The 24,140-nt window shown below is 42.2% G+C and overlaps 1 protein-coding gene and 2 long non-coding RNA genes across 4 annotated transcripts in view; 2 read left to right on the top strand and 1 right to left on the bottom strand.

Annotated features, from left to right (window-relative positions):
• Positions 1 to 11,642, top strand: part of PLXND1 (plexin D1) — a 159,036-nt gene extending 147,394 nt beyond the window's left edge. The window contains exons 33-36 of the mRNA XM_082209178.1: positions 286 to 433; positions 4,583 to 4,723; positions 5,178 to 5,252; positions 8,994 to 11,642. Coding sequence (XP_082065304.1) covers positions 286 to 433; positions 4,583 to 4,723; positions 5,178 to 5,252; positions 8,994 to 9,110 — 481 coding nt within the window. The 3' untranslated portion in view covers positions 9,111 to 11,642. The remainder of the gene's footprint in view (positions 1 to 285; positions 434 to 4,582; positions 4,724 to 5,177; positions 5,253 to 8,993) is intronic.
• LOC309525535 overlaps positions 1 to 24,140 on the bottom strand; it is a 125,510-nt gene extending 101,370 nt beyond the window's left edge. The window contains exons 1-2 of one of the 2 annotated variants that reach the window (XR_014216392.1): positions 24,028 to 24,140; positions 20,985 to 21,597 (exon numbers count right to left, since the gene is read on the bottom strand). This is a non-coding gene — a long non-coding RNA (uncharacterized lncRNA). Of the gene's footprint in view, positions 1 to 20,984; positions 21,598 to 21,789; positions 22,147 to 24,027 lie in introns of those variants that run through there. The other variant, XR_014216393.1, reaches the window with a different exon arrangement.
• LOC309525567 lies at positions 13,622 to 16,535 on the top strand. The gene is made up of 3 exons (XR_014216426.1): positions 13,622 to 13,869; positions 15,072 to 15,168; positions 15,911 to 16,535. It is a non-coding gene; the product is annotated as an uncharacterized lncRNA (long non-coding RNA).

The following is a 24,140-nucleotide window of genomic DNA, read 5'->3' on the forward strand; positions in this document are numbered from 1 at the left end:
GTACTCCTTCTCTCCACGCCACAGCAGTTTCGTTCCATGTCATTTTCTGAGCAGTAATGGAAATAGCTGTCAGCAGATAAATAACCTGTGTTTTCATAAACACAGAAAAATTAGAATCCAGGAAGAAAGCATGACAGTCAGATGATATCATACATCAATCCAGAACCCTACTGCACTATTCGGATTCAGCAGTTTATATTTTGATACTCCTATAGACCTAAGATGTTTCCATCACACTGTAATGGAGAGATGAGAGAAGGATAACCATTTACATTTCTTTTGCAGCCTACCTCTGAGGTTTTGGGTCAACATTCTGAAGAACCCCCAGTTTGTTTTTGACATTGACAAAACGGATCACATAGATGCCTGCCTTTCTGTAATAGCCCAGGCCTTTATCGATGCCTGCTCCATCTCTGACCTGCAATTGGGCAAGGTACATTACTGCCAATAAGGACAACTTTTTCCTTTGCTTTCCCTCACAAATATTTCCCTTCTGTTTGTCTTGCAATGCAGCTAGTGTCGGCTTAGCCAAGAATACTAGGGGAATGAATCTGGCCATTGTGGGCAGCTGACAAAATGAGAATTATATGATGGCCCTTTAAGCTTTCTTCCATTTCATTCTTATTAAATGTAGCTGTGTCAGATGTGTTATCAGTACAGCAGTGCTAATGGCACAAATCACTCATGATAAATTGTCCGGCTCATACCGCTCAAATGAATTGCCATCCAGACATTTTTAACACTTTTTGAGTGATCAGCTCCTGCAGCAGACAGGTCAGCTTTGTCACCGAAAGACCTGAGATCTGCTGTGGGGTAAAAAGCAGTGGAGTTGCATGGCCATTGTCAGCCTGGAATTTGAGACTGTTTCAGCAAGTACATGTAGGGGCACAAGCCTGCCATAGGTTTCTGCCAATGGGGCAACTCAAAAATAGACTGTAGCTTAGGAGAGTAAACATGGATCAACCCCTTTTCAGGCTTCTTGCTCGGCCTGGGATAAGAGAGCAGGTTTGGCAGCTACACAGTTTGGGAGTGTTCCTGGATAAACAGGTGGTTGTGTCCAGGAGTTCCTTTTGCTCATCTTTGGTTTGCTAACTATAGACTATTCTGTCTATCTGTCAGTCAGTGAGACTATATAGATATATAGATAATTTATTGCGGTCGGAGACCAGCTTATAAAACACACTTGGGGGTACAATCCCAGAAGGAAAACAAACATTTAAAACAATGTACAACAATAAATTTTAAAATTTATAAATGTGATAAGCGTATATTGTAGAAGGGTGTTCTTGCCACAGTTACACATGCATATGTCTCTTCAAGATTAAGCTACTATATTGCCCTTGAATAGTGTCCGGAAGCTTCCATTGGTGCAAAATGCAAAAGTGTTGCTGACAGGAGCACAGTCTTTTGACCATAGAGCAATGATATCCTGTTTGCTTCCTGGCCCAAGCTGAGGGTGCTGCCTTGTTCAGTATGGGTCCAGAATATCTGAAAGATCACCTGAACCTACCAGCACAGTACAGTCATCTGAAGATGCCTTATCTTGCCACGTTTTAACACATGGAGATAACGGGGACTTTTCCATGGCAACTCTTAGATTATGGTACCCAGAAATCCCAGCATTGTATGCCAGTTTGTGCATTGGAAGTGGCAGACCTTGTTCAAGTGTGATATTTCTGGTATTCCAAGGTCATCTCAGCATTTTGTAGTTTGAACAAGCAACACTAAAAGTGGGGTTTCAGGTTGAAGTGTTGGCTTAAAATTATTTCCACTCCGTTGAAATAAAAAGCATTACAGTTTGATGTGACAAACTGTCTTTTTTTGTGCCAGATTCCTTGCAGAGGTTGTGACAAAAATGAACCTCTCTTTGTTAGGATGATTGATACTTTGTGCTAGAGACACTTTAACAGTCGTGGCACCCTTTTGGAAATCTCCTGTTTGTCTCCTACCGGCCTAAATTCTTTCACAAAGATAAGTCAGTGGCACAATAAGTCATCTTTCCCCCAAGGTGAGAGACTGGGAGAAGAACGGGAAGCTCCCAGGTGAGAGCTGGGAGGGTTCACCACTCTGTGTGTGACAAGGGCTAAGAGCTACCTTTGAGACAGGACTCTGTATTTTCTTTTTCTTTTTATTTAGCTTAGTTTCCCTAATTGTATTATAATTTAAAAAAATAAAATAAAAATCTTATGGGGGGAAAGATAAGGCAGAAGCAGTAATTTGGGAATCAGTATATACCGTACTAATGCTAAATCTCTTGGAAATAAGGGGTGGGGAAAACATATGTACTCCACTCTCTCCTTGTTTCTTGTCTAAGTAGGTAGATGTTAAGTACCGTATTCTAATGAAGTCCAGGAAGCTTCCTAACCACAGGAAGCCTGAAGCTGATTTATGGGATGCATCTCTGAGTTTTACAACCATTAATTATAACAAAGGCCTGTTTGGCATGGTTCCACATTTTAGCCAGAATAGAACCAAATGGGACCATTTTGTATATGTACTTCCTCTATATGCTCAGCAGTGGGCTTTGATCCTCTCATTTTTTAATACATCATCATCATCTCTTTTTGTTACTTACACTGTTTTGTCCTTGAGTAGTCGAGAGAGTGTCCCCATTTTCCTAGAGAGACTGCCTGACCAATTGGCTCATGTTTTAAAAGGAGCTTAGTGTCCAGTTAAGCAGATTGATAGCTCGCAGAATCCAGGCTGGATTAGACTCAAAAGTCTCTTGGCTCTTTTAGAGATTCTTCCTATATATTCTTCTCAGGCCTTATGACTGTAATAATAAATGATCATTCTGGTGGTGGTGGAACGGATTTAGACCACCATTTATTCATGAGAGATTCTTACATGGTTATGAAGGAAACTGTCAACAATAGGAACCATGCAGTAGGAAACCCCTCTTTGTGTATGTGCCATGTTTAGTTGCGGATGTCTACAAAAAAGGTTATAGTGCGAAAGTTTGAGGCTAAAGCATGGTAATGCAGTAATGATATAGATATTCTGATCTAGCTCACTTGTCCTGTTCCAGGAGGAGAGAGTTGCAAGCTGTGCAGTCAGGACACAAAACTGTATCATGTGAACTCATAAGGCCATATACTACTTGGCACAGACTTTATCCTGCTAGAAGTGGCTCATATAAATATATATATTTTAGGAGCAAGCTTCAGGAGCAAGATCAATCTCTAAAGCAGAAAGGGGTGGGGGGTGTCTGTTATATTGTCCTCTTTATGACTCTGCTGAGTTTGGTGTTGACATTTGAAAATTTCTAGCATAAATAAATTTTATTAGGGAATGTTGTAAATCACATACGTCTCAATGCTGGCCCGTCTGCAGTGAATGCGCAGCAGAGCTGCGGTGCAGAGAGGGCCCATGTGAACCACTGCAGCTGAGCATTCCCCTCTGCACACTGGGAACGGCTTTGCCCAGAGAGATTAACATGAGGTGACATTGTAATGAGATGTGTCGGTTGTGAATGTTTGGGTTTCTGAACATTTTTGCATCTGTTATGAAACATCTACAGTTTTTCCTTGTCAAACCCTAAGTCAGGACAGAAAACGGGTCGGCTGGGGTCAGACAGCAGATGGAAATGGTTTCAAAGAATACAACAGCATAAAAGGCGGCACTGTGGAGTAAAGTGGGGGAAATAAACCCCATGCATCAAAATACAGTGACATGTGTTTATAATACGTCATTATTTTACTGGACCCAGTTCTCCCCACCCCAATGATTTAAAAGCTGCTAACTTCAGTCAAGTACCTCACTAGACTTATCTAAAGGACCCTGACCCCTCATTTCATGGGGTCTTAAAGTTCTTTTCTTTCTTTTTTTAATCCACAGTAAGTAGGAACACTGGTGGATTGAGCTAAGAAACAGAGTTGGAGACTGATGCGGCTGGTCAGTTTTTAATGTGGGCAGCTTCACTTGCATTTTTACAGCTCTGACTAAGGCAGTGTATTGGCAAATAGTGAGAGGCAAACCCAGTTTCTGTGTAATGTTGGCAATATGTTGATAATATAAGCTCTTTAGCCCTTCCACATGAAACTTCTGGTGGGTCATCTAGAAGCCGGACAGCTTTGGCATTTGCTGTTGCAGGTACACACGTCAGCAAATGATCCTGGTTAATTATATGTATCACATACTGCAATATACATGCACAGTTATATTGTATTTACCAATACAGTGGTTTCAATGGGTTTTATCTAGTGAAGCCATCCCACTAGCACACTGGGACTTCCCCCGTGTCTCCCCAATCACACACACACACATTCTACTCTGGAGGAACCTCTAGAACAGACTTCGGGAAGGCAGAGAGGGAGGCATGCAAGGAGAGGAAGTCTCATTGTTCAGGTGAAAATCCTTGAGCTAACAGGAGGACTTTGTTGGATACAACCCCATGCCTCGAATGTGCTGTTGCATGTCTCTGTTTTAAAGAGCAAGGTGCATATAATTAAGTTTCTTCCTTAAGGTTGTATATTACGTTCTTAAACTGATGCCAGTATTATGCCCACTAAGGATCAGATGGCAAGGGAACTAATCATTAAGTCAGTGAAATAATGGATTCTTCTTGTTCTTCTCTCTCTAGGACTCGCCTACAAATAAACTGCTGTACGCCAAGGAGATTCCGGAGTATAGAAAAATAGTGCAGAGGTATTACAAACAGATCCATGACATGCCACCTCTCAGTGAACAGGAAATGAATGCACACTTGGCAGAGGAATCCAGGGTAAGAAATCAGCTCTGCCACTCAGAGCAATAGCTTATGACATCAGCATCCCATATTGTGGGAGCAAATGTTTTTAGTCATGTCCAATATATATAGAACATTGACTTCAAATCTATATAAAGGTATTTTTAAGTTCTGTAGCCAAAAGATGCTAAGTGATATTATTTAGAGTAACATGGAGGATCAAACAAATCCATGCATGAGCCAAAGCAAGTATAAATCAAGGGATTGACCTTGGTTTCATTTTTTTCTCCAGCAACTCTGAAGTTATGTATGTCACATATTAATTAACTAACTTAGAAGAGAACCAGAGTTCAAATATGCTGATGTTAGCTTACAGCGCAATGAAATCCAAGTACCATTTTAGTGTAATTGATTTCCGTCAAACAGGATGGATATCATTTTGTGTATGTTGATTAATAGTCTTCCCCTGTTTGTTTTATCCTTTATGAAGAAATATCGGAATGAGTTTAACACCAATGTTGCCATGACTGAAATTTACAAATATGCCAAGAGATACCGCAGTCAGGTAAGCATCTTTCTTCACTGTTTCCCTTTTAGTTGCCAATTCACATGTGCTATTGACCCAGGTTGAATGCAAACAGGCTCTGTTTGCATGGATGGTTGAAACAGTCGTATGAAATTTCAACACGTGCCCTCTGCACTGAAGCTTTACTGAAAGTCCAGATCCTTGTTCTTCGGTGCATGGTATTATCAAGTCACTAACAACCAGCTATCAGAAAGATTTTTCTTATTGTGTTATTGATGCAGACCAGAGATGGAGAACCAATTTGAGCCTAAGTGCTGAATTCAGATTTGGCCAACCTTCTACGACACACATTGCAGTGGTGGGACAGGGGTAAATGCAACCTCTCAAAAGGAAAAAAAAAAAGCACATACTTTTATTTCCCCTCTCCCCATTGTCACAAACACATGCACCAGGCATGCAGGCCCACTGCACACTCTCCCTTTCTGTGTCTCTCACACACATGCCGGCAGCCACACACTTTCACACACAGGCACACCATCATCCATGCATACCCAAGTGTTCAGCATTTGCAGCCCACTCCAGGCCATGGGATGGGAGTATCTAGAAAGATCTGTAAAGAGCAAGCAGAGGGATTTTATCTCCCAATCTGAGCTCCCAAGCATGGCAGAGATAATACAAGGCAGCATTTCTCTACCCACAGTTCCCAGTCAATGCCAGGGTGGATCATAGAATTGTAGAGTTGGAATGTATCCCCTGCAATGCAGGAATCACAACATGTGATGTGGCCTGTGGCTCCCCCATTTGGCCCACAAGGCCATTTCTGCCAAGCCACACCCACCTCAGTACTGGGAAAGCTGGCCTTGTGGGGGAGCCACAGGCCAGAGGTTCCCCATCCCTGATCTAGATGCACAGTGAAGCCAGCCATAGGACTGATTCACAAACTTAGTCCAGATACAGTAAGGCCATATCTCAGCATGCATTAATCAACCCTAAAAGGACTTAATGACTTTTAATAATTCGCCTAGTGGATCGCAGGAAGCAGACCTTGCTCAGGCTTCCAGCTTTTGTGATTCTGTGCTGTGCCCTTAGGGTCCTAAGCATTAGGTGAAGGTGCTGAATTTATATTGCACAGCTTCTTCTTCTTCTTCTTCTTCTTGTTGCTTCTTTTTCTACCAGACCTGTGTTACTGCTGGTTAAAAAACACCAACCAACCATTGTCAAGCAGTTTGCTTCAAATGCCAGCTTTCTCTGTCTTAAACATCCACAAATGGGTTTTTAAAGGACAATGGAGCTCCCCCACACACAAAAATAAACCTAGTGTAATTAGAGCACTTCTTAAATTAAAACCTTACTACCACCAACTGAAATTTCCACCCAGTTGCAATTCCTGCACATCAGAATTTCATAGCAAAGGTTGAGATATGTGATCAAAACTTTATCCAAAATCGGGAGATGTTGTTTTTATTCAGTTGGAAGCACACAACTGTTCAGCTGTGTACCAGAGAGTTATAATTTTATAGCATTTGTATCTAAGCACACCTGCTGTTGCTATGTTATTTGAACAATGACAAGGTTAGGCAGTGTGCAGGGTGACAATTTTGCCATCTTCCCACATTAAGAAGCCAAATGGGTAGAGAGCCCAAATCCCACTTGGGTTAGTGTTTGGGAAGTGGTTTGCTAGGTTCCTGCCCCTTGATATGATATGATATGATATGATATGAATGATATGAGATATGATATACTGGCACAATTTTCTGAACTTTGTCATAAATTATATGAAGACATCAGAGGCAACATTTAAAGATAAAACAAATTCATTCAGGATATTGTATAATTCACAAAATGAGAAGCAATCCGTACAAACAGAATGTCAAGCACAATGATGACAGATGAGATTCATTGTGGATGTGAAACATATTGCACCTTGGAACAAGTAATTCTAATTATGTTTAGAAACAAACAGATCCTGGTGTTACTCTAACTGCTCAGGAGATAACCTTGCTTGTCACAATGTTAAATGGCCATTAACACACCAACTCAGAGAAACAGCAAACCCAAAGTCGCAAGTCCAGTACAGTGGTACCTGGCAAGACGAATGCCTCGCAAGACAGAAAACTCGCAAAATGAAAGGGTTTTTGGTTTTTTGAGTTGCTTCGCAAGACGATTTACCCTATGGGCTTGCTTCGCAAGACGGAAATGTCTTGCAAGTTTGTTTCCTTTTTCTTAAAACCGTTAATACAGTTGTGACTTGACTTCGAGGAGCAACTCATAGAACGCGGTGTGGTAGCCTTTTTGGAGGTTTTTGAAGACTTTGGTGATTTTTGAAGCTTTTCCAAAACTTTTCCGAAACCGTGCTTCTCAAGACGAAAAGAACCGCAAGACGAAAAGAACAGCAAGATGAAAAAACTCGCGGAACGAATTAATTTCGTCTTGCGAGGCACCACTGTATATTAAAGAAAGTCATATTAGGGACATGTTTAGCAGTTACGTATTCACAAAGTTTAGTGGGTTTTGAGGGAATGATACCTCAAGAAGAGACTACATTACGTGGATATTAAAAACAACAAGCCTATCTTACAAGTCAATTAGGGCCAAAGCAATTTAATATGCAGTGATTTAAAACATCAGTATTTCAAACATATTGGGTGTTATTCAGGTAAGGAGTCTGCCAGCAGAAACCCTGCACAAGGACTTCCACTTGTGCAATGGCACTGTTCTTCCCTCCTCCCTCCCATGCACCCCAAAATTGGCTTGCAGGAGTCAGGAGAACCCCCAGAACAGCAAGCGGGGGGGGGCAGGGAGAGAGAAGGGGTTGTTTAGTCTCGCAAGCTGAAATGCTTGCCCTGACAGAAGACTTGCATTAGTGAGACATTGAATTCCTCCCTTGCCTAAGAGAGGTCATGCAAATTAATAATGCAAAACAATTGTATTAAACAAGTAAAACATGGTGTAGCTTTTCTACAAAAATAGTAATAAGCATAAAATGTTTGGCGGACAGGGGGGCTGTTTTATTAAGTCACATAACTCACACACCTATGATTCAGTTCCTAAATGTATTCACTTATCATTGGCAAGAATCTGTATATCGCAATATGGGTGAAAGCTATGAGAACTACAGTACGAGGATGAAATTCAAATGCTTTGGGTAAAATCCATTAGTCATTCTCAGAGTAGACCCAGTGAAAGCAATTTATTTTAGTGGGTCTCCTCCAAGTGTGACTATCATTGGCAATGCAATACATCCAGGATTTGTAGAATCACAGTCTTCCATTACTTCTAGGAAACTGTGGTTTATGCTCTAATACAGGCATTCAAACCAGGGTTACAAACCCTGGTTTGCAATCTAGTGGCAGTATGCTGTTCACAAAATAGCAAGATGAGAGGCTGAGCTTAAACCGAGAACGATAGCTCTGTTACACAACACCCTTCCATAAAGAGCAGAGTATTTAGGAATTAGGGTGGTAAATGATGTGGAAGAGGGTAAAATGAGGGTGAATGGTGGAGAATCGAAATTATGGGAAATGTTGCCGTGGGAGAGGAGGGAATAGATGGACTTAAACAGATGTGTGATTTAGGCTCTTGAAATTATTTGGAAGGGAAACCATTATTTGTTGGAAGTCCTGCAACACTTTCCGGAGGATAAGCCCCATTAAACTCAGCGGCGCTTACTCCCGAGTAGATATGCATGGGATTGCACTGGCGGAATGCAAGGATCTCAAACCCTGCAATCTCAAATCTTGGTGTTGTTGTTTTTCTTTCTTTCAATCCCTCTTCTCACAGATAGTGAATGCGCTGGACTCCAACCCCACGACGAGGCGCACACAGCTGCAGCACAAATTTGAGCAAGTGATTGCACTCATGGAAGACAACATTTACGAATGCTGCAGCGAGGCATAGGTGGCAATCTGGACTTTGCTCCATGTCTAGAAGTGGCCTTCTTTACAGTGCACTGTCCTTTAGGGAACACCTTTTCAAAGTATCTGTGTGTGTCAGTATGCAGCCTGTTGTATGTATGTGATGATAAAGAAACCAACTTGATGGTGCGTCTGTCTGGCCAGCCTCCTTGAACCATCAGGCGATGGGAGGGTTTGGCCACCAAACAGCTTGAAATCCCTTATGTGATCTGCACTGCACAGCACCCATAATTTATTTGATCTTTCAGACAGAGGCACAATACTTGCGCCGCCAAATGTAGTAGTTCCTTCTGAAGAGCTCCTACTCGTATTCAAAGTGGCCGTCTTTCCTTTTATTCATTTTCCGAGAGAGACTCTTGTAAACCAGAGCTCAGGGTATGGAAACAATGCTGAGGTGCTTTGGAGAAAGGCAGAGAGCCGTCTCGGGAAACACTGAATGAAGGTTTCAAAAGGCCCTTGGAGCAACAGGGGGACTCCCCACCCCCTGCAAAACAGTGCCCCCTCTCCCTTCTGTGTACTTTAAATATCAGGGAACCCATTTACTGTACACAGCCTGCTGCATTAGATGTATTTTGTGCCTTTTATTTTTGTACTGTACATGGAAACATAACCACATCTTCATCCGAGGCTGAAAAGAGGTGGGGAACTCACAGGCTAGACAATGCAGTTGCTTCCTAAGTAGTCATGAGACATGTGAAAGCACTTTATCCCCCAAACGGAAGTGGCTGTTACCTTGCTGGAGGGATCATTATTGTGTAGCAGACAATGTTGAAAAAGAACAAATCAGTGCAGCTGTTCCCGCTTCCCAAAGCTTCCCAGATGTTTATGCACACTGAACTGCAGTCGACAAATCCCCCTCTAAATGCCCATCTGTCTCCAGGAATAATTTTTCCCTAGAAGGAGAAAAATACATACATATATATATATATATACTTCGGGGGTCAAAGGGATGCACTTCCTTCTCTTTGTTCTGCCCCCTACAATTTTAGAGGGAATGTACAAAGCGGAACTCTTGGCTCACCATAAATCCACAATTGGCTTAATGCAAGACCACTGGTAGCTTCACAAAAGCAAAAAGGGAAAAAAGTGTCTGTTCCTGCTCCAACTTCTTGCATAAGGTAACATCCTTTAATGCAGTATCCTATATTTGCCAGCATCATTAAAGTATCATTTGGTTTTAAACATAAAGCCCCTTAACTGTTTCCCGTATGCCTTTACACTGACTACACTAGGAAGCATTATTTTTTCTCAACTGTGAGGAAGATACACAGTAGTCCTAGCTCTCTTGTCTCTTTCTCTTTCTTTCTTTCTTTCTTTCTCTCTCTCTCCCTCTCTCTCTGAATTCCTCTTTAGTATAATAGGTAGCTGCCTGAAGGCAATGGCTGTTGCATACAACAAAATCCAGATTTACCGTGAGCACTGAAGCCAGCTGATGCTGCTGACAATGCCAAGGTCACAAACTGCCAAATAATGCTTTAAAAAAAATACACTACCTCATCCACGGCAAGGTCTAAAGGGGAGTTGCCACAGTTTATGAGGCTAAGATTTGATCACTTGGGTAGGAACTGAGCAGTTTATTTTTCCCCATTGCAATATTGTTATGGGTGGTTATCCTTTGTCAAGTATATCAGAAATGCATAGTGTAGTATATTATGTGGGGAACCGACATGTCATGATGGATTTTATATATTGGTATATTAAAAGTACAGATTTTATCCAGTGCAAAAATAAAGAGGAATATAAGACATGAAAAAAGACAGAATTGCAGAAGATTACGCTTACTGAGGAAATCTACATCTGTTTGCTGAGAAAGTGGCTGCAGAAGAGAAACTTTAAGGATGTAGCTGGGCTACATTTAACCTAGAAAGAGATTTTTTTTCCTTCCAAATTCTTTCCTTTTCCTTTCTTTTTTGAACTGTGAAGAGCTGCCAGCTACACACATACAGAGAAGGCTGACTCAGGAATGTGAAAAGAGAGTCTGCTGGACCACCAGTTGTGGGGAGGAGGAGAGAGCTGAAGGAAAACAGAGACAGGATTAGAGATTTTTTCTAGCCCAGTCAGTGCAGACAGCTGTAATTTTGGAAAGCATCAGCACAGTTTCAGCACTTAATTGGGTTTGCAGAAAGCCACTGTCTGGACAGGCCACCAGGCCAGAGGGACCGATCTCTGTATCCCCCTCACATATTACTATATCCTGAGTGTTTGCGTGTGCGTGTGTGCGTGTGTGTGTGTATGTATGTATGCTCCAAGTAATGTGCTTGGCAGCATACGTGTATCATGGCATATGCTTTATTATTTAATTCTTTGTCCAAATATTTGCTACAACCATTGAAATGAATTGTCTACAAACTAGAATCTGAGGGTTGGTATTGTTGCCCAGAACCCAACTCCATTGTAATATATTTTTAATTCTGTCATGTTCTTTGTGGGTGTGTTTTCCCCCTACCTGCTGTTTAATGGAAGTGGCAGAATCTTTGGTGGGAAATATCTTTGTAATAAAACAAGGTGATCAAAATTAGTGTCGGAGTGTTTCCATTCATAAAACTTTGGGAAAGGAACAAAAGTCAACTGGAACGGCATGTGTCCAGCTTCAGTATGAAACTTCACTCACCCCCACGATGAAAGCCACTAAAAAGTATGTGGGAATATGTCGGTTTCTAAACTGGATTCTTAAGAAGAACCAACCCAGCTACCTGCTCCAGTCTTGAGGAAGAGGGCTTTGGGTTCTGATAGTACAAGACTGAATTGGAAATCTCTTAAACTGTGGGCTATTGGTCTGGGTAATTGGACCAAAGCAGGATTAGGCCGGTCTCTTGCCCTCCTCTTGCCTGCTTCCCTCAGTCCAGCAGAAGGGATCCTTAGAAGGCAGAGGTACCACTATCATGTGTAGAGGAATAGGCAAGCTCTGGGGCTCTCACCACCACTTGCCATGCTGTGTCCCCTTCCAGCTCCTATGCAAAAACCTGCCTAGAGGAACAGTCCTTGGTTTGATATCTCTACATCACTACATAGCAGATTCACTGATCAGTTCAGATTGCCTCTTGGGCTTCACTGTCTGCCACAACCAGGCACTGGGAGAATCCCTTGATAATTAAATCAAGGTGTGTGTTTCTTCTAGCCATGGAAAGGGGAATGTGCTTGGTAGATTGCCTTCTTCGGTGCCACTCTTAAAATTAGAGAGCTCTCAAGTTTGAACTTGAGGGTTTTATACCCTGTAGCTCTCACGCCCACACTCCTTTAGCCTCCACAGCTCCCTTGCCTCTCCTCCTGTCCCTTGTAATCCACTCCCTATTCATTCTTCTGCCCTTTGTGAACCCTGAGCCTTGATTAGCCTTTCTAGTGCTTCAGGCTCAACGTTTCACTTCTTGGCAACAGCCTGTTGCAGGTTGCCTGCCCCCACTCAGATATCCTCTTCTTGCTATCCTGTGCAGGTAAAGAATTTAACGGGCCATTTCCTTGTCTGGCAACTTGATTTAATAGTGCACCAACCACTGCACCCAATGAATTATGGGTTGTATAAGTGATAGGCGTGAGAATTAACCATGGGCGATTTAGCTACAGCTTATTCACCAAGGCTGAATTGGAGGAGAAAAATGACACTAGAAATCCCAAAGTTAGTGGTGGCATCTGGCAGAAAAACTCTTTAAGTGGTACAATATGCTTTTGATGGACAAAAGGCCACAGGGTTTTGGATCTAAAATTAGCTACCAGACTGGTCCAAGGTGGCTCCTTCAAGTCAACAACAACAACAACAACAACATGACTAATAAATTTGCTGCACTTCCGTGATATAAAAATGCCCAAGAAAGCCACTTCCTTGTACCTAATGGTAGGGCCAGCCTTGCTCAGAATAAAGTGAGAACTGCTCTCTTTTTTTTTTAATGTGGGAATTGCTACTCTCACTTCAATCACTGGATTTATGGAACATCATTCATCACCACTTCTTGAGATATTGGGGATTGTTAACTGAGAGGTGCAGATACACAATGGTCCATAGAGACTCAGTGCATTGTGATGACAACTTTATGGTCATCATTATGCCTTCAAACATGGGATAGAAGAGAGGATATTGTCCAGTGAAGTGGTTCATGTGGGAAAAGCTAAACCTGCTGAAATTCATTCCTTTGCACAAGTATTAAAGGTTTGGAGTCCTCTCCTCTGCATCTGGTCATCCTTAACAGACACATCAGCTTCCTTAGCAGACATGTTAGACAGATAAGCTTCCACCCATTTATTTTACACCAGAAATGATAATCTTGTTTGGGTGTGTAGAAATGATGGTGTGGAGGAGGAATGCACCAGCTGATCTTGGTCCTGCCGTGGTGTTCAAGGGTCCATTTTGCGACAGCAGGCTTCTGTATGCACCTTGGAGAGATGAAGGGTAGGAATAACTCACATGGCAGTCTCTGCTCAGGCTTTCACCCTCATGGAACTCTTGAGCATGTGAAGTAGAGTCAACAGCCATCATATTGATCTTCTCCCCCTGCAAGCAGAGGAGATACAATTGCCATCTTCAAATATCTCAAGGGCTGTCACATGGAGGATGCTTCAGGCTTGTTTTCTCCTGCTCAGGAGGGTAGGACACGAACCAATTCAAGTGACAAGAAGGGAGGTTATGACTAAAATCAGAAAGAACTTTCCGACAGTAAGAGCTGTTTGACAGTGGAACAGACTCCCACGAGAGGTGGTGGTCTCTCCTTCCTTGGAAGTTTTCAAGCAGAGGTTGGATGGCCATCTGCCAGGTATGATTTCGTTGAGATGCCTACATCGCAGGTGGGTAGACTAGATGACACTCGGAGGGCATTCCTTGGGGGGGGGGATAACATTTTACTGATTTTCCAAAAATAACAAACATAAAAACAACAATACAAAAACAAAACAAAACAAATTGACTTCCCTCTAATCCAGGCATCCCCAACCTTCGGCCCTCCAGATGTATTGGACTACAATTCCCATCATCCCTGACCACTGGTCCTGTTAGCTAGGGATCATGGGAGTTGTAAGCCAAAACATCTGGAGGGCCGCAGGTTGGGGATGCCTGCTTTAATCCCTTCCTTGGTTCTATTATGTATCAACATACTGCATGTCTATTGTTAAACTTTTAACCTATTTACATCCCTATTCATTCATAACAAAATTACAAGTTATCTTAAAACCCTGCTAATGTAGTAACCTGTGTACATTGCTTCTGTATACAGTATATGCAATAAACATCTTCCATTCTTCTAAATTCATTGTCGTCTTTTCCTCTTAATTTCATAATCAATTCAGCATATTAATTTATTTAACTTGCCAATCTTCTTTAGATGGGACACCTTCTTCTTTCCAATGTTGTGCTAATAAAAGGTCCGTGCAGCTGTTGTTGCATACATAAACAAGTTCTCTTGTGATTTTAATAGGTCCACTCCTATAATACCTAATAAGAAAGCTTCTGGTTTTTTGAAAAAGGTTGTTTTAAACATTAAAAGGTTGTTTTAAACATCATCATTTCTCAATATTTATTTATAATTTTAAAGTCCCACCACATGTGGAAAAATGTTCCCTCTGTTACTTTACATTTCCAACACTTGCTTTCCTTAGTTTTATACATTTTTGCTAATTTAACTGGAGTTAAATGCCATCTATACATCATTTTCATATAATTTTCTTTAATTGCCACACATGCTGTAAATTTTATATCATTCTTCCATAGTTTTCCCCATTCTGCCATCTGAATATTATGTCCCACATCTTGTTCCCATTTAATCGCAACTGATTTGACCCCTTCATCTTTCATTTCCCATTCCAGCAGCAGACTGTACATTTTAGATATTAATTTCACATCATTTTCTATTATTTCTCTCTGAAAGGTTGAAATTTCACACCAAATCCTATCTTTTTATCATTCTTAAATATTTCATTTAACTGAAAATATTGTAACCAATCTGTTACGTTCTCTTGGAAGGCATTCCAACTCTATGATTCTATGATTTCTCTCATGTTGAACACTCCTGAACTATTGCAACGAAAAAGCAGGATGAGAAGGACATCCAGCAAAGTAGGTCTGTGTAGCTTCACCTATGTATATGTCAATACTTTGATGCTATAAAGCACAAACAGCTGGCTAAAATACTGAAGAGGTCACATAGATCATCTCCGGTTGCTGTTATTACAATCTGATTGCCTAAAGAGAATACAATCCTCAGCCCAATTAAACCGGCATCAACCAAGATACTGAGCCAGCTTGCAGACAAGGAAAACAATTTCACTCAACTCTCGCTTGAACCCTAGCTGGGGCAAACCACAATCAGTCTATAAAGATGGCAGTTATATGTGGATACCGACAGCCATCGCCTTTCAGAAATCCCAGCAGGTGGAAGGTCTCCATCACCCCCCTTTCCACTTTTTAACATCTCTCCAAAGGAGCACTGATCTTTGACTAGGGAAGCATGGGTTGAAAACCCTTCTTTTTCCTGATACTGATTGAATAGCCTTAAGTTACGCGCAGCTAATGATTTCATTATTGTAACCTGGTGTTGTTGTTTTTTTATTCTTCTCTTCCTGTAAGGTGCTCAAGACAAGGCACTGATTGTTATTTTCACAACAATCCTGTGCGGTAGGTTAGACACAGCAAACCGCCCAAGGTTACACAGCATGCTTTGTGGCTGAGTGGCAATTCTAACCCAGGTTTCATGAGTTATGGGTCAAAATGTCTGTATACACGGTTAAATGTGACATGTATTTCTTTTTAACAATTGCTGATGAATGCTGAGTTTCTCTTTTTTCTCTCTCGTTTTTCTTTAGCAAATAGCAGGTGCAAGGAGTGGCACTAGGATCAGAACGCCAGCAGGCAGAGAGAGGGAGCTTGACCATTTCCCAGTCTGCTTCCACCCCCACGCCCCATGAAACTGCTATTTACATGGGTGCCAATGGAAATTTCCATACCACAGGCACTTCTTCAGAACTATTGCAGGGCTAAACTCGCTCTCTTTGCCCACCACACAACTGTGACTGTGTCAAAGATACAGATAGCATATCATATTCAATCACAAATGTTGAAAAGAAGATGCAGCATTTTATTCCGGTAATGACATGCCCTAGTTTGGTCCTAACTCCGGGTCCTAAACTCTGAGCCCTGTAGGCACAACTCCACACTGACTCTGCCAGTTGCATGCGTATTGTAAGTGTTTGTAGTTTGATTCATCCTTGCATTAAATGGGGGGGCCTACCTGTAAAGCTTATGCCAGATCTATTCCTTGAGCCAGACCAGGGTTACACAATACTCCAGGCTAAGTACATTTAAGGGCTTATCCACACTTATGACTCCTCCAAATTGACCAATTGAGCTTTAAGAGCGGGTTTTCACTGGGAAAGCTCCAGGGCAAAAAAGAAAAAGAAAAGCTCCGATAAGGAGCTTTTAAATGCGGACTTGTGCCTGGAAAGAGACAAGGGCAGATCTACTATGAAACTAATGAAGTTTAAGCTTCAGGGCTCCTAATCCCAGAAGGGCCCCATAAGCGACTTTAGTCCACCTGGCATTAAAAAAGATTGCTTTTTAAAGCGCATCTCACATTTTCCTACTTTTCATGCATCACATAGAATAGATGGAAGGGACCACAAGGTCTCATGCTCTCCAACTAAGCTATAACTCGAAAACTATAAGGCACGCGGATTTTTTTTATTCACACCAGTGTTTTTGACATGTGAGATAAGCCAGTACAGCAATTTTAATCAAAATCTATGATGTAGTCGCTGATTTAAAAAAATGTGATCTGTCGTGGAACAAATCCACTGAAGAAGGCAACTGTGGTTACCTAGACCTCACTGCTGGTTGCAAAGGCCCCCCTGCCCCAGAAAAAAGTGTAGCTCCGCCGACAACAGCAGCAAGAATACTTATTGCAAAGTATTGGAAGACCCAAGATTTACCCACTCTGGAAGAATGGCAGATGCAACTGATAGACTATATGGAATTGGCAGAAATGACTGGCAGAATCCGGGACCAGGGACAAGAGACGGAGGAAGAGGACTGGAAAAAGTTTAAAGACTATATGCAAAAACATTGTAAATTGTATGAATGTTAAGATGATGCAGGACAGAAAATAACTTGGCACCAGTAATTTTAATTGAAAGAGGTGTGAAATTGAGTGATCTATAAGAACAAGGGTGAAATTTTATTTAATATTATGTCAAACTTAAATATTCAAGTATGTGAAAATGGAAATTAAAATTGGAGACATAATATTTGAAAATTACAAAGTAAGGGCTGAAAGAAGGTGAAGCATTGCTGACTTAACTTGATAATCGGGAACGCAGACAAGGGAGATGTGAGGAAGTCCCAAAAGAAGGACATGGAAATATGATTTTTTCTGGAAATTAAGTATGTTGTATTTTTATTTATTGTATGTCAATTTTTTGTTGTTTTCTTTTTTGTCTGTTTTATGCTGGTGATGGTGCTTTATGTGTTTGGTGTTATGCTGTCTAAAACCCTAATAAATATTTCTTTTTTTAAAAAAAAAAAAAAGTGTAGCTCCGCCACTCAGCAGACCAAAGCACAAGTGTAGATAAGCTGTGTCTGTAACCAAGGAAGAAACTCTAAAACCTGTCCATCTAATAAGCATATCCTAAGACCAGGTTCTTATTTCTAAGAGTCCCGGGCCTCTGAACACAGCACTAACACTTAGGGTTTTTGTGAAAAGCAGTGCCTCAGTTACTTTCAGAGAGCTAGCTGTGCTGCTCTGTGGCAGCAAAAACAAGGAAAGTTTTTGAAGCACCTCATGCCATCATAAATTGGTTAGTTTAAAGCTTTCACTGATTACAGTCCACTTCAGATGCATGAAATGAGATGTCGTCTGACGAAGCAGACTTCAGTCCACCAAAGCTTTTGCCATCATAAATTTATTAGCCTTTGAGGTGCTAAAAACACATTAATTACTGAAAATATATGGACTGCCAACCACCCAGAGCAGCTTCACAGGTCAACATGGAGCAGACACAGTGATAGTGGAGAAGTATGTTGCTCTCCTCGCTACCAAGTAGGCTCAAAAATGAGCAGCAGCTTCCGCTTACTCGGTTTTCTGTCCCTTAAACTCCAGCCATTTCCCCATACATTTAGTTGCCTCCAGCTCCTCTGAGGAACGAGTCAGATACTACAGTCTGGGTGACGTCATCGGCATATGTAGTCGCAGGCTCTGCTCTCTATAGTCCTGAAATTTCATTTCCTCAGAGACCCACTGAAGGCCTAGTCTGAGCATTTCTTAGAAGGCTGTTAGACTTCTAATTTTAATTAAAAACAGGTTATGCAGCTGGGGGAATGAACATGGAGGTATTTTAGATAGTACCTGTTTAAAATATATTTCAAACTCTAGGTTTTGTTTGCTTAATAAATTATTTCAAAAAAAATTAAAAAAATTATTACAACGAAACATTAAATACCATTTCCCATATCAATTGTCAGATAATAGTACACATAGACGCATCAATAAACCATACAAAATGTATAGTGGCATCAGGGACATACACACAAGCAAATCACAAGCAGAATCCCACCTCTCCCAGATTCAACTGATGTACCTAATTCAGAGACTTATGTTGCCTACTTTACTTCCTGAATAATAATAAAAAAACTACAGATGGCTTTATTTCTCATTTTATGGGGGAAAGTCCATTTTTCGAATGGAGTTTGTTGTACCATTAACTCCATTCATAGTGGGTGTCTACATGCACAGCCTGAAGGACCGCTCAGTCTGCAGAGCATGATAGTGTAACCTCAAAGTCATGGGTTCAAGCCCCACATGGGGCAAAACAGTTCCTGCATTTCAGGGGATTGGCTTAAATGACCCTTGTGGTCCCTTCCAACACTACAATTATATGATTCTAATAAAAAAAAAGAGTGCTCTACATTGTTGAGAGCCCCTTTTTCCTCTGCGGTACTTAGTGATGGGGCATTTGCACTGTTAAGGTTTGTTCATGTATGAGTTCATGTGTACCCTTGGGCTTCTCTACAGTGAATTAATGTTGGCTGAATATTTAAAATCACACTGTTAAAAAGGATGTTCTGTATGTGGCATTAGATCTGCAAAGATCCATACACATACACTCGTGCATGTGTGGACCAGTCATGGATATTTTTCCACCTGCAGCAAAACTGCCGATCGCAGAGACTGGAAACAGAGAAGAGGCAGGGAGAGAAAAGCTGAAATTCTGCCTTTCTCAACAAGTTAAGTACATTGCTTTGACCTACTCAACTGTATATCATTCCTATTAACTATCTAGAAGCTCGAGCTGTAACATCGCACAGACTACTGGAGTAAGCAGACACCGTCCTCCACTGCTAAAAGATGTGAACACGGCTGCCCTTGTAGAACAACCCTTGATTGAGTTTTGTTAATTAGTCCCATGTCATTCTTTCCTTAGGACTGGAAGATTGCCACATACTTTCAGCTTAGCTCCATTTCACCCAAACGGCATTTATCATTGTTCTAATTAACAAGGGCAAAGGAAGAAATTAATGCATCACAGCTGGGGTCACACTCAGGTTTCAAGGAAGCCTTTAGCAGGAGTAAAGACAATGCAGGACAAAAATAAAATACTTCATTTTGCAAGGTAGGGTGCCAAGTCCACAGAATGACCTTGGACTTTTGTGTAGCTTTCCACAAGGACTTTTCACCTTAGCTTACCCAAAGCAGAGGGGGGGCTTTCAACTCTCTGGGCAGTCAACCAACCTGGCAGGGTGAAACTTAGAGATGAGAAACTTGAGTTCAACTTTACTTCTACAGTGGTACCTCGGGTTAAGAACTTAATTCATTCCGGGGGTCCGTTCTTAACCTGAAATTGTTCTTAACCTGCAGCACCACTTTAGCTAATGGGGCCTCCAGCTGCCACCATGCCACCGCAGTGCAATTTCTGTTCTCATCCTGAAGCAAAGTTATTAACCCGAGGTACTATTTCTGGGTTAGCGGAGTCTGTAATCTGAAGCGTCTGTAACCTGAAGCATATGTAACCTGAGGTACCACTGTATAATGAAATTGTGTACCTCTGGGACCCTCTCTGTTAAGTTGTGGGTGAACATATCAGACAACACAGCGATTCTTCAAACAGCTCTTGTTTATGCACAGGCCAGAACAGAACAGAACAGAACTGAACTGAAGGGTTCAGCCAGCCTGCTTACATAGAGCTTCACTACAATGCAACTGTAGCGCTTTCTGTAACTATCCAATCACTGAACGTCACTTTCAATCCCTTATTTGCATATGTGGACCTGAGTGAAAACTATCTACAGTATCCCCCTGCTGGCCCAGGGTGAGAACTTCAGTACATAACACTCTCATTTCTTGCTTATGAGGTTATGGTGATGCCTCTTGTATAGGAACCAGAGGCACCAGCTTGCAAGGGCAGTTGGGAGGCCAATGTTGCACAGGTAACATCAGGAGGTTGGGAGGAGCTGAATGCAGAAACAGCATGGCTTCAATGGCTGACAGCTCTTCCTCCGCCTCCTTCTGGCGCCACCACTGGCAAGGAGCTGCTTCGACCCTTCTCCCCCTCTGCGACAGGAGGAGGAGGAGCTGCTCTCCCGATTCTTCAGGATGTGGGGGGACGGCCCCCTCCCCCCCCAAATGGCTTGGCTTCCCTGAGCTGGCACCCCTAATAGGAACGCCTTTTATAGATATAACACGTGTGCCCAAATCCTTGGAGCTGCCCTCATGCTAGTGAGCAAGAGGGAGCAAGAATCTCCTGTACTGTTAGGAGGGTGATATACATGTGGAACTCTTGGAACCGAACCCCAGCATAAGATGTGATTGTACTGCCTACAGAATGGTTGTGAAGTCACAGCAAAATTAAACATGGTGGAGTCAGAGCAAGCTGACCTTGTTCAACTTACTTTTGTTGTGGCAAATGAACCTCGTGAAAAGGGAAAAGCTTGTAACTGGCTTCTTGCTGGCCAGGGCAGTTGTCTTTGTTCTACTGGCCAGCTTTCTCCAGGATGCCCTGCTTCTTGTCTGCCCTGGCATCTTTCCCCTTCAGTGGGCTGCTTCCTTCGGTTTCGCAGGCACGCTGGCCTGCCTGCATCCAAGAGTTTGGTCAACATCGTCGCAACAGCATGTGCTTGTATGCAAGCTTGCGCCTACGAAACTGGGTTCTAGCACTTTTAACACACTGCAGATTCTCACCAGAGGAATGTAAGCTCTCGTGCTGTCATAATACAAGCCATTGCGGAAACATCGGATCCAGCACTTTCTGCTTCAATTTGCAGCTTTGCATGGAAAAGTTTAATACTTCAGACCTCCATGGCAGGAAGCTGGGTCCCTTCCAGCATTCCCCACACTGTCAAGTTTCGACACTGTTGAGAAGTAGCTCCTAATCACAACTAAGGCGCTTGCAGCACTGAGCAAGGCAAACAGATGGGAGTCCTTCATTTGGCATCCAAGACTTAACGTTGCTGGATTTTGCCTTAGGTTTTTTGCTCACAGCTTTTGGTTTCTCCTCCTTAGCATCTGTTGAAAAGATTGGGGATGGGGAGCCGGGAAAGAGGAGAGAGGAGAGAAACACAGATGAGTCATTTTCTTTTGTTTACAAGAGAAACAGTGCCATATTAGGCTATTTAATCTCCCTCCCACCCCTCTATCAGCCAGTAGGCCAAATTTGTCAATCAAAGCCATAACACACTGATGCAGAGCTAGACTTGCCTCCAGTAGTTTAGATGGGCAGTCTTTCGTGCAAAATCAAGGAGGTTAATGGGCCATCGGAGCTTGGGAACTTAACACAGTCAAGTATCGGTGTCTGAATAATTTAGAACTGGAGCCTGATGAGATCAATTCAATAAGCCTATCATAGCCCAGTGGGGTAACACTCCCCCCAGAAAGAGCCAATTCGGTGTCTGGGAGTACATCAGTCAGAACCTAAGCTGCCTGGTTGAGAGAGTGGCCAAGAACATGTTTTATTGGCTGCCACTGATTTCACAACTATGCCTGTTCTAGGAAGAAAGAGATTTGGTAATTGTTGTGCACTAGAACCCCCTGAAATGTGTCAGATGTGGGGCTTGAAAGTTGTTTGCAAGCTGCAGCTTGCCCAGATTTCTGGAATTCGCTAAGGGGAACACAAAACACCAATCTTAATGTGAGTGGCACTGGTTATGGGTTTGTTTCAGGGCTAAACCCAAAATAATAAAAAATAACAACAACAACAACAAATACCCCACCCATCTGGCTGGGATTCCCCAGCCACTCTGGGCAACTCCCAACAGAAGAAGAAGAAGAAGAAGAAGAAGAAGAAGAAGAAGAAGAAGAAGAAGAAGAAGAAGAAGAAGAAGAAGAAGAACAACAACAACAACAACAACAACAACAACAACTTCCCTAAAAAGCCCTTTATGGTTTGATTCTGGGATACCTGTGTTAGCATATTTCCCCATATATCCCTTCCCACTCATTAAGATCCAGCACAGATAATGTTCAAATAGTTCCATCTTCTATCAGGTTGGTGGTCATCATAAAGAGGGCTTTCTCCGCCGTGGCTAGGACTGGTCGATGGGCACCAGGGGCTTACACACACTTACCTTTCCTCTGCTCTTTCCAGGCACAGTCCGTGATTTAATGCTCTGTGTCTGAGCAACCCCACCCACCCCCACAAGCTTTCCCCATGAAAACCTGCTCTTTAAGGCTGAATTGGAGCAAACCGCAATCAACAGAAAATTCTGGTTGCCTTTTGTTGTGCTTCAGCTTTAAAGAGCGGGTTTTTGCAGAGAACACTCCGGAGCAACAACAAAGTGGGGCTTTCATACCCAGAGCTTTAAAGCACAGACTTATGCCTGGGAAAAGTGGGGCAAAGGGTAAGTGTAGATAAGCCCTAGAATGAGAAAAGATGAATTCAGTCCAAGAAAAGCAGTCCAGAACATCCCCCTGCTTGGGAAGAGGGAGCAAAATGGTGGGTTTAACAGCTGCATTAATCCCTTTAATATTATGTTGATCCTACCACCATTCTCTGAAGTCAGAGAAAGCCAAAATCATTTGCCCTTGTTTTGCTACATGGCTAGCAATTTGGTGGCACTGAAGAGCAATTGCTCTCTGCAATACAGAAATCACAGGCAAGTTGGGGAGGCTAGTGCTCAAAACACAGTGACAGATTTTGGGATAAAGGGAGCAGAAATGCATAGAGTTGGTTCTATTCTGCAGTTGATGCCCAGTACATAAGGCAACACCCTGAGAATATTAGTCTTTTAGTAACAGAAAATAAACAGACGTCAAGACCTTAGGACTCTATAAATGAAACATCAGAAACAGAGACTGTAAGGCAGAGCAGCATTTCTGATACGTAAGCCAGGTCTGAATTTTCCTGTCCAGCTCTTTGTCCATGCATAGGACAAGTAAAGGCATAAAAAGGCCAGGTAAAGAACTCAATTTGAATCCAGCTGAAACCAAATTATTTTTTTCATTGGTTCAGGCTCCATCTCCAGCACTTTGTCACATTGAGTGCCTGTGTATTCAAGGCAGCCTTGGCAGCATGGGCCAATGTAGCTCCTTAGAATGCCAAGAAGAGGTTTTGGTGCCTTGCCCAATCTACAAACCTAGCAAAGCATCATATTCAGTCATTTTCACTAGCCTTTGCCAAGGCTATTATTCACACAAGATCAATACTCCAGGGACATACAGGGTTCTCTGGCGGATGTCTTTTGCCTTGAACTACTGCGCAACTGGCAAAGCAGTCCCCATCACTGCAACTTCATCCTGGGAAAAGACTTGTTGATTTCTACAAATCTTGTTTTGGCACAGCTCTGCCAAAACAACAATGGCAGTACTAACTGGACCAGTTTCTCAAAACTTTTTACTGGCCTAGCCCAGCTTCCAAGGCAGTAACTCAGGCCAGTGCCTTCTTGCCTACCTTAATAGAATTAGCCTTTCTTATCATAAAACAAAATTGCACAAACAGACCTTTGCTTTCAGAGCAAGTTTGCTTTCTTCCCTTCCTCTTTCCTCACTTTCCTCTTAATGCTTCTGATTAGCATCTTAATTGAGAGGGCTGCAGTGGCAGCTGCTAATTATTC

Source organism: Podarcis vaucheri (genome assembly GCF_965113315.1).
Source record: "Podarcis vaucheri genome assembly, chromosome: 2".
NCBI classification, from domain to species: Eukaryota; Metazoa; Chordata; class Lepidosauria; order Squamata; family Lacertidae; genus Podarcis; species Podarcis vaucheri.